Source organism: Aricia agestis, chromosome 8 (assembly GCF_905147365.1).
Source record: "Aricia agestis chromosome 8, ilAriAges1.1, whole genome shotgun sequence".
Taxonomy (NCBI): domain Eukaryota; kingdom Metazoa; phylum Arthropoda; class Insecta; order Lepidoptera; family Lycaenidae; genus Aricia; species Aricia agestis.
In genome coordinates, this window is record NC_056413.1 from 17931746 (window position 1) to 17946914 (window position 15169).

The 15169-nt window shown below is 40.3% G+C and overlaps 1 protein-coding gene across 1 annotated transcript in view; it reads right to left on the reverse strand.

Annotated features, from left to right (window-relative positions):
* Positions 1 to 6422: 6422 nt before the first annotated feature.
* LOC121729715 (nuclear pore complex protein Nup205) overlaps positions 6423 to 15169 on the reverse strand; it is a 35344-nt gene continuing 26597 nt past the window's right edge. The window contains exons 25-33 of the mRNA XM_042118317.1: positions 14645 to 14760; positions 10245 to 11054; positions 9830 to 10044; positions 9252 to 9389; positions 8527 to 8755; positions 8145 to 8331; positions 7713 to 7916; positions 7138 to 7253; positions 6423 to 6754 (exon numbers count right to left, since the gene is read on the reverse strand). Of these exons, the coding sequence (XP_041974251.1) occupies positions 6674 to 6754; positions 7138 to 7253; positions 7713 to 7916; positions 8145 to 8331; positions 8527 to 8755; positions 9252 to 9389; positions 9830 to 10044; positions 10245 to 11054; positions 14645 to 14760 (2096 nt within the window). The 3' untranslated portion in view covers positions 6423 to 6673. The remainder of the gene's footprint in view (positions 6755 to 7137; positions 7254 to 7712; positions 7917 to 8144; positions 8332 to 8526; positions 8756 to 9251; positions 9390 to 9829; positions 10045 to 10244; positions 11055 to 14644; positions 14761 to 15169) is intronic.

The window sequence follows — 15169 nt, forward strand, 5'->3', positions numbered from 1 at the left end:
CAGAATTATTAAAAATATCTATTGTAAAACCGTTGCACAAAAAAGGAGATAAATCAAAAGTTGAGAATTATCGTCCAATAACTCTTATACCAATATTTGCAAAAATTTTTGAAAAAGTTATGTATAAGCGACTAATGACTTTCATAAAAAAGATGAATATAATTAAACACAACCAGTTTGGATTTCAGAATGACAAGGGAACGGTATTAGCAGCGTCAACTCTGGTGCATACCGTAGTTTCTGATCTAAATAAAAATAAATCGGTCGTAGGTATCTTCTTTGATATGAGCAGGGCATTCGATTTTGTATCTCACAAAATCCTATTAAATAAATTAGAAGATTTAGGTATACGAGGCCCAGCTCTAAACTGGATAAAATCCTACCTCTCTAATAGAAGACAGTATGTGGAAATAAAATCTATAAATGAGAAAAATGTACTAAAATCATCTAAATCACAATATAAAGTCAACGATACAGGAGTTCCACAAGGCAGTGTACTTGGTCCACTGTTATTTTTATTATATATAAATGATCTACCTGACATTACAAATTATGAAAATACTCTATTTGTAGATGACATATCGATAATAATAAATAGTAAGGAAAATATTGACATTGAAACTAATAATACAATTAATAAAGTAGTAGAATGGCTTGATAAAAATAACTTAAATATAAACTTGACCAAGACAAATTATATACAATTTCATAACTATGGCACTAGACTAAATGATCTGAATATTAATTACAAAGATGAATGCATTCAAAAGGTGCACAGCACTAAGTTCTTAGGTATTTATATTGACGAAAATCTTAACTGGAAGGCTCACATAGAGTATATATGTAAGAAATTAAATAGTTACGTATATGTTCTACATAGACTGAGGCAAATATCAACCTTACCAACTATACTTTCGGCATACCATGGATATGTGGCCTCAGTACTCAGATACGGACTATTACTATGGGGGAACTCAACTGACATTAACAAAGCATTTATAGCGCAGAAAAAATGTGTACGGGCCATATGTGGTAAGCCCTCATATGAGTCTTGTAAGCCTCTTTTTAAAAAATTAAGTATTATGACGCTTCCTAGCCTTTATATATACGAACTAGTAAACTTCGTAAAAATTCACTATAATTATTTTACAGAGGCAAGTGAGATTTACCCGAGAACTAAAAGAAAACCCAAACGTCTAGTATTAGATATCATTCCCAGAACGAATCTATATCAAAAACATTATTATGCCATGTGTATAAAGGCGTATAATGCTACCCCAACAACCATAAAATCCCTACCTTATAATAAATTTAAGAAAGAAATGATTAAATGGCTAAAACTAAAAAATTATTATTCCGTCACAGAGTTCCTAAATGAGAAATAACATTTTCTTATTAAACTGTTGACATTGAATTACTATAAAAACATTCTATTATAATTATTATACTATTGACATTAAATTATTGTTTTGAATCAATTAAAGTGTAATATTAGCTCGTAAGATTAGGACATATTGTAGGAAGGGTTTATTAATATTTTGAATGTTGTATTGTATTGAATTGTTTATTATATCGAATTATTTATAATAGAAAATGTATTTAAACGAAAATTGATGTATAAGAATAAGTATTAAGTACCTAAGAATTTGCATGCTATATTATTAGTGAAAAGTGTGATCTAAGAAAGACTATTAACTGTAACACCAAAATGTACCACTTTTGAAGCAAATAAAGAAATATGAAATATGAGAGAAAGAGGAGGCCCTTCGACTCCAGGCGGAGGAGGAGGTGGCCGAGGCGGCTAGGGCGGCGCGAGAGACGCGCTCTTCTCTCCTCGCGAGCCCCGCCCATATGGATGAAGACAGGCCAGAACAGACCATCCACGCTCTGGCCCAATGTGTTGAGACTTCGCTGGGAACGATCTCCATGGTCGCAGCAAAGTCTAACAACCTGAAGGGGACATTCCAGCGTCTTCTGAAGGAGGCGGTCAGTGATATACGCCCTACCGTCGCCGCCATGAAGAATCGCGGAGTGACGGAGGAAATACGAGCCCTCGAAGCTCAGAATGCGCGGCTCCAACAGGAAGTGGAGTCCATGCGCAAGTAGTTAGAGGCGCTGCGTCAAAAAGTGACGAAGCCGGCCGAGCAGGACATGCGCCAGCTGTTGTCTGAGGTCTCTCGCTCTAACTTAGAGACCTTCAGCAACATGCTGAACGCTCGGCTGGCTGGACTGGGAAGTCGGCTCCTTCCAGAGCCTCGACTGCGACCTCCGCTCTCGGCGGACAGAGCTCGGAGTATTACCCCGGCCGCCGTCGAACACTGACATCGACGACGCGGACGTAGTCATTATCCGAAGGGATGCATATAGTGCACACTGCACAGATTGCCTTCCTCCCGCACGCGCACCCCCGCTTGGTGACGCCCACTATCGTTATATTTTCATTTCGCCATAATTTCAAAACTAAACGTCCAATTTTAATCATTCAAAGACCAAATGTTATCTACATAAACCGTACGTAGTGATGAAATAATTTATTTTCATAAGGATTAATTGCATAAGTAAAATAAACGCGTTTAAATGTTGTCCAAAAAAAATTCAAGATTTTTTAATAACAAAATTGTTATTGTGCCTTACTCGACATAGATAAGTATAGTGTCTTGCGGACTTTTTTGTAGATATTTATAAGATCTACAATTACTTTGAACATTTTATGGTTCTATCTTATATAGATTCGGCAGCGTACGCAAAATAAGTAACTTTTCTGGTTGATTTTACATCTGGCGTCCGAAAAACCCAAATATCTTACGAAACCCAATTTTTTCCAAAATAACATTTAGCCTATGTTCAGCAGAAATAATGTAGAATTCATTGGCTTTTGCTTGAAGTTGTATAAATAAAGCCAAAATCCTCGAACTTGTATCTATAAGGATTCAAAAGTTCTGTTGGGTACCTTCGGAACCACGGTACATCCTGGTACAAAATTATAAATAAAAAAAAACAATATTTTTTTAAAAAGTAGACGACTATAATATACTGTATACAATATACATATTATAATAGCATCACCAGAGCCACTAAAACCAGCTACAGTATGTGTAAGTTAGTGATAAGGTGAGTTACTTACACATAAGACCTGACTTTTATTGCAATATTATTTATTATATTATTGTGTGTGTGTATGATGATAGTGAGTAGTGATCTTGCAGTGTTGTGGTATGTCGGAGCATCCTAGCCCTACGACGGCGGTACGTCTTGGGTTCAGTGGCAGTGACTGCTAGGATGCTTGTGTGTGTGTGTGTATGTGTAGTAATTTGTAGTGTTAGTGTGGCAACGCATCCTAGCCCTTCGACGACGATAGCGTCTTGGGTTCAGTGGCAGTGACTGCTAGGATGCTTGTGTGTGTGTGTGTGTGTGTTTTCGCACTTTTGACCTTTCATTCATTAAACCCGTGGCCCGCATTGGGCGCGGGGCGTCATCTAAAGGGCAGGCGCGGTCCAAACATGTCCCCCGTGACCCCCCCCCCCAAATAAATCTATGGTCAAATTGAAAAATCTTAAAATCTTGCCAAATAATTTAAAAAGGAAATTTCTAGTTATCCTATAACAACGATACATTTTTAGTGTAGTGACTAGTGAGTGACCCCCTCCAAAACTTCAGGCTGTGTCCGCGCCTGCTAGAGGGTGTAACAAAACTGAGTGATAAATGTTAATACTTTAGGGCCGTGGACCCCAACCTTTTTTACGGGCCACAAACATGTTTTGGTCTAGGAGTCGCGGGCCGCAACGTTAAAAAATAACATTCTTCAAAATTAACGATTTAATACTGGAAAAAAATTCACGACTTTCACGACGACTAAATTATTTTGCCGGTGGGCGAAAATTTCAAAATGGTTTAACATCCTGGGCCGCGGATTGGGGATAGCTGCAGTTTAAGGTGTGTATGTTTTTGCACTATTGTATGGCGGGCGCCAGACATGTGATCAAATAGGCAAATTCGCCAAGTGTGGCACTGACATTTGCCTATTTGTGCAAAGTTAACTGCTGGCATTTTCCTATTTGTGTAAAGTTTGCTCAAACTTTGAAGCCCATGTCTGGCGCCGGCTTATGGCCAAGCCCCCCAGCGTCACGAGTTTCCCCATACAAAAGAGAAAAAAATCGTCTTTCAGCGCTGCACTTTCACAGTTAACTCTATATAAGGCATACATACTCAAAAGTATTCGTCTATGGTATTATCAATTTATCACTTAGAACAAGCCGCACGGCTGCAGCCTAAGTGATAAATTGATAATACTTACTTAATAAATTGATAAATTGATAATAGGGGATTTAGAAAATCCTAGACTTCGAATTCGTGATTTTAAGTATAATTTGAGAGATAAAAAAGAAATAAATGATAGATACTATTGTGAGATACACAATAGTATCTATCTTTTATTTCTTTTTTAAATATCCTTTTTTATGGTTGTCTGGAAGAGACCGCTTAAAGCGGTAAGACCGCCAATTTGCGCTCGTCCTAAAAATTGTTTCTCTTTCGCATTTTGTATTTTATTATGTGCAAATAAAGAGTTCATTATTATTATTATCTATTGAAGGTGATAAAGTAAAAATTAAAAACAAAATATGAGCGAGCGAACAGGGATTGAATGCCTCCCCAAGCTCACCCCGCAACTCTCTCCGCTCCACGTTTAGCTACGAACCCGTGAGCATTATGGCGAGTAGCGACCTATCGCTCTTGTAGGGGGGGTAGCTGCCCCCAGCCCCCCTGAACGTACCTCGCTACGCCAATGGCTTTGTTACACCATGTACTTAAGTCAAAAAACTGCTATAAGTAGCTAGATTTCTGAAACTGTCATAGATTGTGTATATCTGTTGGCACTTGGCGCTATCACAACTAATACTAAAAACAAAATAAATTAAATATTTAAAGGGGCTCCATTTTTTACAGCTGTTTTTGCTTTGTAATGGTACGGAACCCTTCGTGCGCGATTTCAACTCGCATGTGGTCGATTTTTTATTATTTGAAAATCGTATAAATTGGTGGAAAACTAATTTTTATATACAATGTGTCCCGACACCAGAGTCCGAGCCTTTAGTGTTATGAATTATGATGTATGGCATATTCTTCCTTCTCTCTTTCTCACAACTTTAAAAATCTTTGAGGGTCAATTTATACTAGCACAGTGTCGAAGTGAAGCGAAGCGAATTCCCAAAAACTGAGCACAGAAAATTCAACCTTAACTCCAGACCGTAACGCATACATTACTTGTGCGAGGCCAATCAGCGTTGGTCGGGCGTGTCGACGCGAATTCGCGAGGATGCGCGCGGATTCGCGCGCCTTTTTAAGTTCTCAGAAGTAATAAAGTGCGTTAACGCTTTGGAGTTAAGGTTGAATTTATTATATTCAGTTTTAATAATTCGCTTCGATGCGCTTCGACTCTGTGCTAGTATAAATTGACCCTCAAAGATTTTTAAAGTTGTGAGAAAGAGAGAAGAAATATATGCGGTGATGAAGTATTTTCCTCCAACATTAACAAACACAACAATAAATCGGTCGGTTCAGCTGTTTTCGGGATTAGCGCTTACCAACTATTTAGCTGTTTTTTAGCCTTTGCAATATTATATTAACTTTTAATAGTTTGTGTAATAGGGCGTGCGTGCATTGGGTAATGTATAAAATATTTCTAAAGAATATACTCAAAATTAAAAACTGTCAAGTCGCGCCGTGAATATTTTGAACTCAATATGTTCAAATTCTTAATCGAAGTCGGGTTATGGGTGACCCTTATTTTTAGTACCTACTTAGACTAAATTAAAGACTATATTTATTTCTTGAATAAAACAACTACTGGTTATAAATCTTATTTAATAATAATTAATAATAAAAATAACAATCAGTTTCATTACAAATACTTATTACAGACTAATAGTAATTAGTTACGGGGGTTTACACGACGGCTAGTCGCTTCACAATTCACATTTTTGCCAAATTGCTCTGCGACCAACCTAAAAATTAACGCAGACGATTTTGTGGCAAAAATCGTGCGGCTTTAGTTAGTCGTGTAAATCCAAATACATACGAATAACGCCGATTTACACTGATACAGTAACTTGTGCCATCACTGAAATCCGACATTGGGTCACAAATCGATTGTTTCATTCCTTAGATTAATTACTTTTGGCACTTTTAAACAAACTGTATCAATATCTACATATCCGGAATCCAGTAGCGGTATTTTAACATGTACTATTATAGAAGATGATTCGTAGGTCCCCCACGTAATTTAGTCGCGTTATGTCAAACTCAGCCGACAGATCGCGACTACAGAGTAGACAGAACTAAGGAGTACCTCGACTTGGGCGCGACTGTCACTTTCAACATGTTTCACAATGCTCAGTAACAAATTAGTACAGCGCGCGCCACCCGATATAACATAATAAGTCAAACGTATAAATTTCGATATCTCTTCTGAGTCGACTTACTCGCTAGTTCTGTTTACTCTGGAAACTACTAATGAATTGACATAATGCTACCAAACGACGGAGGTCCGTCAACTGCCTATAAATCAATTTCTTCGATGGTACTTCTATCCAGTCCAACGACCAGTTGCGGTATATGAACATGTTTCTAAGTCCAGAATGGAGAAGCTGGCATCATCGGCAGTAGTCGAGGTGTGCTATAGCGGTGAGAACTGCACCATGGTCCTGATGTCTTTGATCAGCACCTCCAGGAAGCCGCGCTGCACCGCCGGCTGGTTCTGCGGGATACAGAGTTTACTGTAGGTATTATTAAACATTACAAACATTACGAAACCTATTCTTGCTCGATATTTATAACAAAATTTTGTAACGTATCAATTCAGATCGCAACCCGACGCATAGAATGTAGATGCATATTTTCTAAATTTGTATTAAATTGACAGACTTCAATTGCGTGAGACAGATGATGGATTTGACAGATTTCAATGTAACTTGCATGCCAAGTTACATTGAAATCTGTCAAATCCATATATTTTATGGAAATGCATCTCACGGCATCTACGCGTCGCTTTGCGTTGCGGTCGGAATTGACCCTAAGACTACCATTTCAATCGCCATTACGATTTATCTTAAAAGATTGGTCGTTCTATAACCCTAATACCTTGGTGGTGTCGAGCAGGTCGTCGGTAAACCGGTCGCTGAACACGGCGATCAGCTCCTTGCGTAACTCAGTCGCCTCCTCCGCGCCGCCCACGCTCAGTGCTGTGCCTTTTGGTTCTGAAATTGAAGAGGTAACATGAGTCTTCACCACGGGACGAGAGAAAAATTCGAGGGCCACTTGTCTTTACATAAAAATACGTCATTCGCTTACCAACAACAGTAATTACAAGCTAAAAGGTATTGAATTGTTTATAGCGGTCTAAATAGTATAGTAGTAACTAAGGTAATGATCTAAATTTATGTGTCAATAGATTTGTTATAACGACGCCGACAGCAAAATATTTAACTTCACGTAGTAGACTTCTGACTTATAGCTGTTAGTAATATTCTTTAATATTTGCCGTATTTAATATTTAGTAGGTTGGTAACTTTTCAAGCGAATGTTATATACTAAATAAGCACGCTTAATTCATGAAGACCTAAGCGGCCGCATCCTGCCGCGATAACAAAAGATAAGCTATTGTGTCTCGTTATTCCACGATCGATGGGTTAAAGTGTAACAATTAGTTCACTTACCGCAATGTGGCGCTAGCGCAGTGCGCAATTGTCGTCGCGCATGTGCCCACACTAGATACAAGGCGGCGTGCGCGGCCAGCTCGCACCGCGTCAGTTCGCGGCGGCGGCGCAGCGCGCGCGCCCGTAACCGCGACACCGCGCCCGCACGACCGTTTGTGTCGTTACCCGCGCCGCTCACGTCACCGCCCACTAGCTTCTTTATGTCTGTAATATAAACCTTATTTAAAAAAAACCGTTCTGCAAAAGTCATTATTGGATATAATAGGAATATGTAGTTATTTTTGCTAAAAATCTAGACAAACGAGTGATAATAATAAAAATTTATGTCACGCTTTAGCTATGTCAAGGAAAAAATAAAATTTAAAAAGAAGACTAAAAATAAAGAGAAAATGTGAAGAATAGTGATGTCACAATTTTAACTATATATATTACCGGGTAGCGTCATAGAGGGTGCGTTGTGGAGCTGCGTGGTGACGGTGGCGAGCAGCTTGCGGTGCGCGTGCACGGCGCGCAGCAGCGGCCGCAGTAACGCCAGCGCCGCGCGCCCCGCCCCCGCCGAACTCTCATCCGCCCCGCTCTCGAGCGAGCCGCGAGCGAATAGGAGTAGGTGGCACAGGATCTGTAGTGCACATAAATAAATGAGTATAAAGTAACTAATAACCCTACGAACAACTTAAAGAAATAATTAGAATGTCAAAATATGAAGGCATTTTTTTTTAAAGTAATGATAATATCAATAGCCATTTATTAAACCAATTAAGCTATCTTTTAGTCTAATATATTTGCATCAAATCAAATCAAAGTTGCACTGTACCTTATAATGCAAGTCCGCAGTGTCGCTATCATCGTCGGGGGAATCAGCAGGCGGCGGTGCGGCTGCAAAGCGCGGCAGCAGCGCCAGCAGTAACGCACGTACTCGCCGCACGCCCGCCGCGTCCGCCGCCAGCGCCGCGCCCGCCGCCCCGCCCCACGCGCGCGACGCGACACAGCACACCGCCTCCGCCTCTCGTAGGAGCGTTAGTGACGAGTGCGGATGCGCAGCCCTAACATATAAATAAAATATAAAATACTTTTCAATTACAATACATTTTCAGTGGCCAAGTGGCCGTTTAGCGCCCGCAGACGATAGACTTTAGGGTCAATTCAGACCACAACGCGAAGCGTAGATGCATTTTTCAATATGTACTGATTTGACAGCTCTCAATTGCGAGAGACGTCTTGCAAATCTGTCAAATCCATACAAATTTAGAAATATATCTGCGCGTGGGTTGCGGTCTGATTTAACCCTTAGTCGGTTAGTTTAGTGGAATGCTTAATCAATAATATATGGATTAATGAAGGTGCGCACAATAACGATTCAATATCGGCCGATAATAATGTAGTTAAACCCCAATTTGCTACTATCGGCCGACTAAAGGTATATAGTACGCGGGAGCGTATCGTTCCGCGGGATTTTTTATTTTTACTTAGAATAGTTCAACGTCTTTCTGACAATATTTTAAATCATTTTACGTCTATGTTTACAGTTATAATACATACCTCAGTATCATATCGACGCACTCGAGATGTGCGAGCAGCAAGTGTGTGATCTGCAGCACCAGGCTGTAGTTGTCCGCGCCGAGCGTCGTCAGCAGCGCGTCGCACAGCGCCAGCGCCGGCGACAGGATCTGACGGAACCTGGATGAAAATGTTTTAATCTTGAATATTCCTTTAGTATTCCTTGGTCTTAATTTCTTATAGCAATCACAACAGCATGTTAAACTTGTGCTAAAGTATTGTCATTTCGGTATCCATGTTATGTTAACGCAGTAGGTAACGCAATATAATACGTGTGTGCATGGGTACGTGTGTGCGTCCAGCTATAATAATTTAACATAGGAAATACTAGTTCGCGACCGGACTATAAAGACAATATTATTTTAAGCCCGTTTAACGAACACATAAAAATTAAGAAATTGGCCTCGAGCCTATTTGCGATATTCGAATCTCCGCGCGTTTGCTGACTGGGCTATAAACTAACATTAGTTTTTTTTTAAACCATAAAATATAATGTTGCACCTCACAGCATTGGATGACTGGGGTTTACAGTTTTCTTTAACGAATAAATTATCACGTACCTCTCAGCAGCGGGCGGCACGAAGGCCCGTTGATCAGCGGGCGCGTGTACGTCAGGGTGCGCGGCGAGCGCGGTGAGCTGTGCCAGCGCCGACAGCGCGCCCGCAGCCAGCAGCGTCTCGGCGGCGCCGCGCGACCCCGCCAACCGCACTAGCAGCGCCATCTTGCTCTCGTACACGTATAACACGCGTAGGGACTTCGGATTTGGTTCGAGCGCCTAGGCAGATAAATAAATGAATTAGAAACCATGCAATAATGCTTTAAAAGAATTTCGTTTGTGTAAATAAATATGGTTGTAAATGTTTCTTATCAGTCAGGGACTGTTAATCCAACTTTATTTCTACAGTTAATAGCATATTACTTAACAATATATTACGAAAATTCTAATGTAACAATAGCTATAATAAAAAAACATACCTCTTTCAGTCCTTCATCATCCTGTATCAGACTGTCAATAAGACTGCGGAGGTAGCCCTGATTAGTTAGCACGTGCAGCCAGTCCGTCGCCGGGTTGATCTCTATCAGCGTGTCGAGACACGACAGCGCGACCATGCGGCACACATCATGGCCGCCGCCGATGCAGTCACTACAGACCACCGCACACAGACTCTCGCCGAAACTGTCTATTACGTCTATCACCATGGACTTCAAAGTAGATTCCTCTTTACTTGGCTTCACTCGTGAACTGTCTAGGCGGCTGACGTACGTAGTATTCACTTCCTCCTCCGGATCAGCCGCGCTCGGCTTCAAGTTGACTATATTTAGGAAGTTGAGCAGCGCGCCGTACAGATTCACTCGCATCTTCTGAGTACACGCACCCGACACCATTATCCAGCTCAGTATCTTGTGGAGAATGAACTTGAGCGTCAGGGATTTGGTCTGCATTATCTGGTTGGAAGGTCCGAAGAAGCTAGCTTCGAACTCCGAGGATTTGAGAGACGACTCCCTCTTCTGTAGTATGTAGCAGTGGCGGAGGTTGACTAGCAGCAGTAGGATCGTTCCGGAAGCGAGGTTTCCGATCTGAGGCAGGACTTCAGTTGGCGGGATTTTATTGAGGAGGTCCTGGAGGATGTTGAGGAGCAGGTTCTTCCGTGTGTCGAGGCTGAGGAGGTCTTGAGGCGCGACGCAGAAGATGATCTCGGTGAGCTGTCGCCACGAGTCATAGTAGTGAGTGAGCGTCGCCGCCAGGTTGCGCTGCTTATTCACCTCCGTCACGTAGTCGAGGACCTGAGGATACAGCACGGAATAAGTGATACAGCAAAAGAAAGTTAATAGTAGTCGACAATCTTCTTACTCTGTCACATTTCCGACTATTACTTATATACAGGGTATGAAAATAAATGTCCAAAATATCTCGAACATACGTCATTCTCGCGATATATCGATATTAATTCCCTGTACCGTTATTCGAAGCTTATTTAATTGAGATAGGCACTACGTTTCCCGCCATTATATCCATACTATTCACTTCCGGTTACTTCCACTTTCGTCCCACCATGGTGAAGAGGTAGGGAGAGTTTACTAGAGAGCTAACTCGTCTGTCAGTTCATTGGCGTCTTGTTTCCCGCCCGATACGGTAGTGTTTTCGTACACAGGTATAAGTGCAATTTATTTCAAGGAATTACACAGGTATAAGTGCAATTTATTTCAAGGAATTACACAGGTATAAGTGCAATTTATTTCAAGGAATTACACAGGTATAAGTGCAATTTGTTTCAAGGAATTACACAGGTATATAGGAATAATAATAAATGAATATGTAAAAATACAGGTATGTTATATTCTTTTAATATTAATTAAATTACTTAAATATATTTAATATAATATGAGAAATAAAAAATATGAAAAGAGTACTAATTTAATAATTTATTTTGTTAATATAATGACAACTGTTTTTAATTAATTATATTTTAATTAATTATTACTATCGATGAAAAAAGTATAAAATATTTAATATTTTCATCTTAGTTTTCTTTAACGGTTTTTTACGGGTCACCTGATGGAAAGCAACTTCCGTCGCCCATGGACACTCGCAGCATTAGAAGAGCTGCATGTGCGTTGCCGGCCTTTTAAGAGGGAAAAGGGTAATAGGGGAGGGTAGGAAAGCGAATAGGGTAAGGGATTGGGCCTCCGGTAAACTCACTCACTCAGCGAAACACAGCGCAAGCGCTGTTTCACGCCGGTTTTCTGTGAGAACGTGGTATTTATCCGGTCGAGCCGGCCCATTCGTACCGAAGCATGGCTCTCCCACGTATACGTTTTTCCGTTCAAATAAAATTAATTATCATTTACAAATTTTATTTATCACTTACAAGTTTATAAACAATTTTAGTTTAACATAATGAAATTATTAATTTAATGACTAGCTTTTCAGCATTTTATTTTTAGGACGAATGGAAATGCTAGTAAAATATGTGAAAATGGTTGATACCAGTTGCAGATCCATCTGCACCGCGATGTACTTTCTAATTTCTAGCTCCGATAGTGACAGCTCATCCACTAGCTCTTCAGACTCGGCTAAGCACCGCAGTAAAAAAAAGGAGGGGGCAAACGCAGGTGTCACTCAGACCGTAATACAAACGGATGTACAAAGAAATTAGTGACATTGTAGTTGCAGCCGCATCAGAATAATACTCAGTATTTAAATAAGGTAAAAGACAATATTATATGTTTTTTAATGTTAGCCGCAACCTATATGACAATATTCCTGAAAAAGATTATTAATGCTTAATTTTAGGAACCATCCTAAATTTCCTAAATCCTCAGGAAATCATTAAAGCCTCCATTGTAATCTCCAACATCTAGACGACGCCTCTTGAAGTGATATAAGGTATGCAGAGGCTCAAAAAACTTATCTATCATCTCCAAGATTCACGAGCTTGGAGACTAATGAAGTAGTTCTAAATCTCCAATCCTCTGGCCATGATAAGGCTTTTGGAGGGCTTACTATGTGCGTCATAAAACATCGCGACTCACTACAAAACCACTCACTGACGTCACAAAATGGTTTAAGGAGGAGAATCCGGATTATACAGGTGTTAATAAAAAATTATCAGCGGGGCTAAAATGGTCGCCTTGGAGAATCATACATATTATGAATCATAATATGATTCATTTTATTTGTTTATTTATTTATTTATTAAATCACAAAATGGTCAATCTGCAGTCTGCTTGCAATTCATTGTCTAGTAATTTGTACTAATTTGACATTCGTCAGTTTGACGGTTTTGACGATTCAGTTTCTGAATTGATTTTAGAGGAATTGTGAAATGCGACCATTTTAGCTCCGGTGAACTTTTTTTCTGAAGGTGAGTATCAGAGTATCTCCTCAGATACGTTGCATAATATATGTGGTCACCGACGTGAGGTTATAACAAAACAAGTTCGCGATCCGACGATAAATACGTCTACAGTAGACGAAGCGTGGTAAGGTAAGCTGGTAGTCGGAAGTGTTTTGACCTCTGAGGAAATCACGTGCGGTCACCTTGCCGGCAGAGGGTAAAAAGCCCAGCGTCTCCTTCCAGGAGCACGCATCTCATAAAAAACCCTTACAGGGTTGTTGTGGTTGTTACCTAAACGATCTGCCAACGCAAGCTAGCAGTCACCACAGATCTCATTCAGTCCTACCGAGTAATCGTGGGTCATTTCGTGGACGTGGCACATCACGTAACCACTTCAAACAGGCAAACAGAGGATCTCTCTGAATTACTACATCAAAACAACGAAGTTCTGAACATGTTTTGGGTTCCAGATTTTTTTCAGCCGGGAGGAGAGATTCTCAATTGAATAAGCTTCGAATAACGGTACAGGGAATTAATAGTGGCGTTTTACCTACCAATAAAACGCATATTAAATTACTTACCTTATTTGAAGCTTATAGTTTAAATTCTGCCTGGTGAGTATAGACGCAATAAACTGTCAGACGAGTTAGCTCGCTTTTATAAACTCTCCCTACCTCTTCACCATGGTGGGACGAAAGTGGAAGTAACCGGAAGTCAATAGTATGGATATAATGGCGGGAAACGTAGTGCCTATCTCAATTAAATAAGCTTCGAATAAGGTAAGTAAATTAATATGCGTTTTATTGGTAGGTAAAACGCCACTATTATGTAGTTCGTCGATACGTTTACAATAGTTACCAATAAACGTAGTAACATTAGCAGAAATAATAATAGTAGTGAAGAAAAAAAAAGTAATATTATTGTTACGGATACGGACACACAGTGCCATCTAGCGTCAACCGGTGGGGGAACACAGACAACATCCCCCTACTTGATACTAGATGGCGTTAGGTGCGCGAGTACATGCGCGAATTTTTTAGAAACTTTCCACACTTGTTTACGAGAATCGTATACTTTCTAGAAAGGAACATTCTGGAACTCGTCTCGGCCCATATAAATAGCCGCAGGTAGACGAGCCAGTGAATCAGTTCAGTTTGAGCGATCTTCAAGGCGACTTCGGTGTGAAAACAAGTGATCAAGAGTGATACCTACGACATAGGATAGTGATAGTGCTTAGTGTTTTGGACCTAGTGTTTTGTGTAATTAAGGCCTGTATTCACTTCGATTAGTGATGAGTGCAGGTGAGTAGTGTGTGTGTGATTAGTAATCAGGAGAAAGTACGTGTGGACAGCGACTAATTGGTGCAAGTCCATTAATTTCTCCACACACTAATCACTTCTACTAATTACCTGCATTGGCACTAATCAAAGTGAATACAGGCCTCTAGACCTAGTGCTAGTGATTAAAGTCTTCAAGAGAGTCAGCAGGTCTCCTCCTCCTTCCAAATCATTCGAACCCTAGCACGTAACATGTTACCTTCTGTATCTCCTGTGCGACGAGGTTCCGTTGCGGCGCGGACGCTCGCAGCGACGCCAGCTCGCGCGACAGCAGCGCGTGCACGCGCGTCACGCTTATTCGCTTGCCGCCCAAACCTACAAACATTTATTATTTATTATCATATTTTTAACAAACGTTTATAGTACGACTAATGTTAGATTATTGTCCAGTTAAGGCAAACGACGCATGTTATTCGGAACGTGGACGTCAGTAGTGACATATTTCAAACGAAGTTTTAGGGGCATGTGTCAAAAAATAAACAACAAGAGTTTGTTGGTTTGGTTTTGAGAGCGTAAAACACTCGATAAGTTTCAAGGCCCAATCTATGCTAAAATAAATCGGTGTTAGCAGGACATGTAAGGGATGTAGAAGAGCTAAGAACTAATGGCAATGTTATTTAATACGAGCCAATATAATTCGCCGAACATCGGTGACTTTAGCACCCTATAAAACAAGTTCAAACTTATTAGTACTAACCCAACCAACCAAAAAACGTAACTAAAC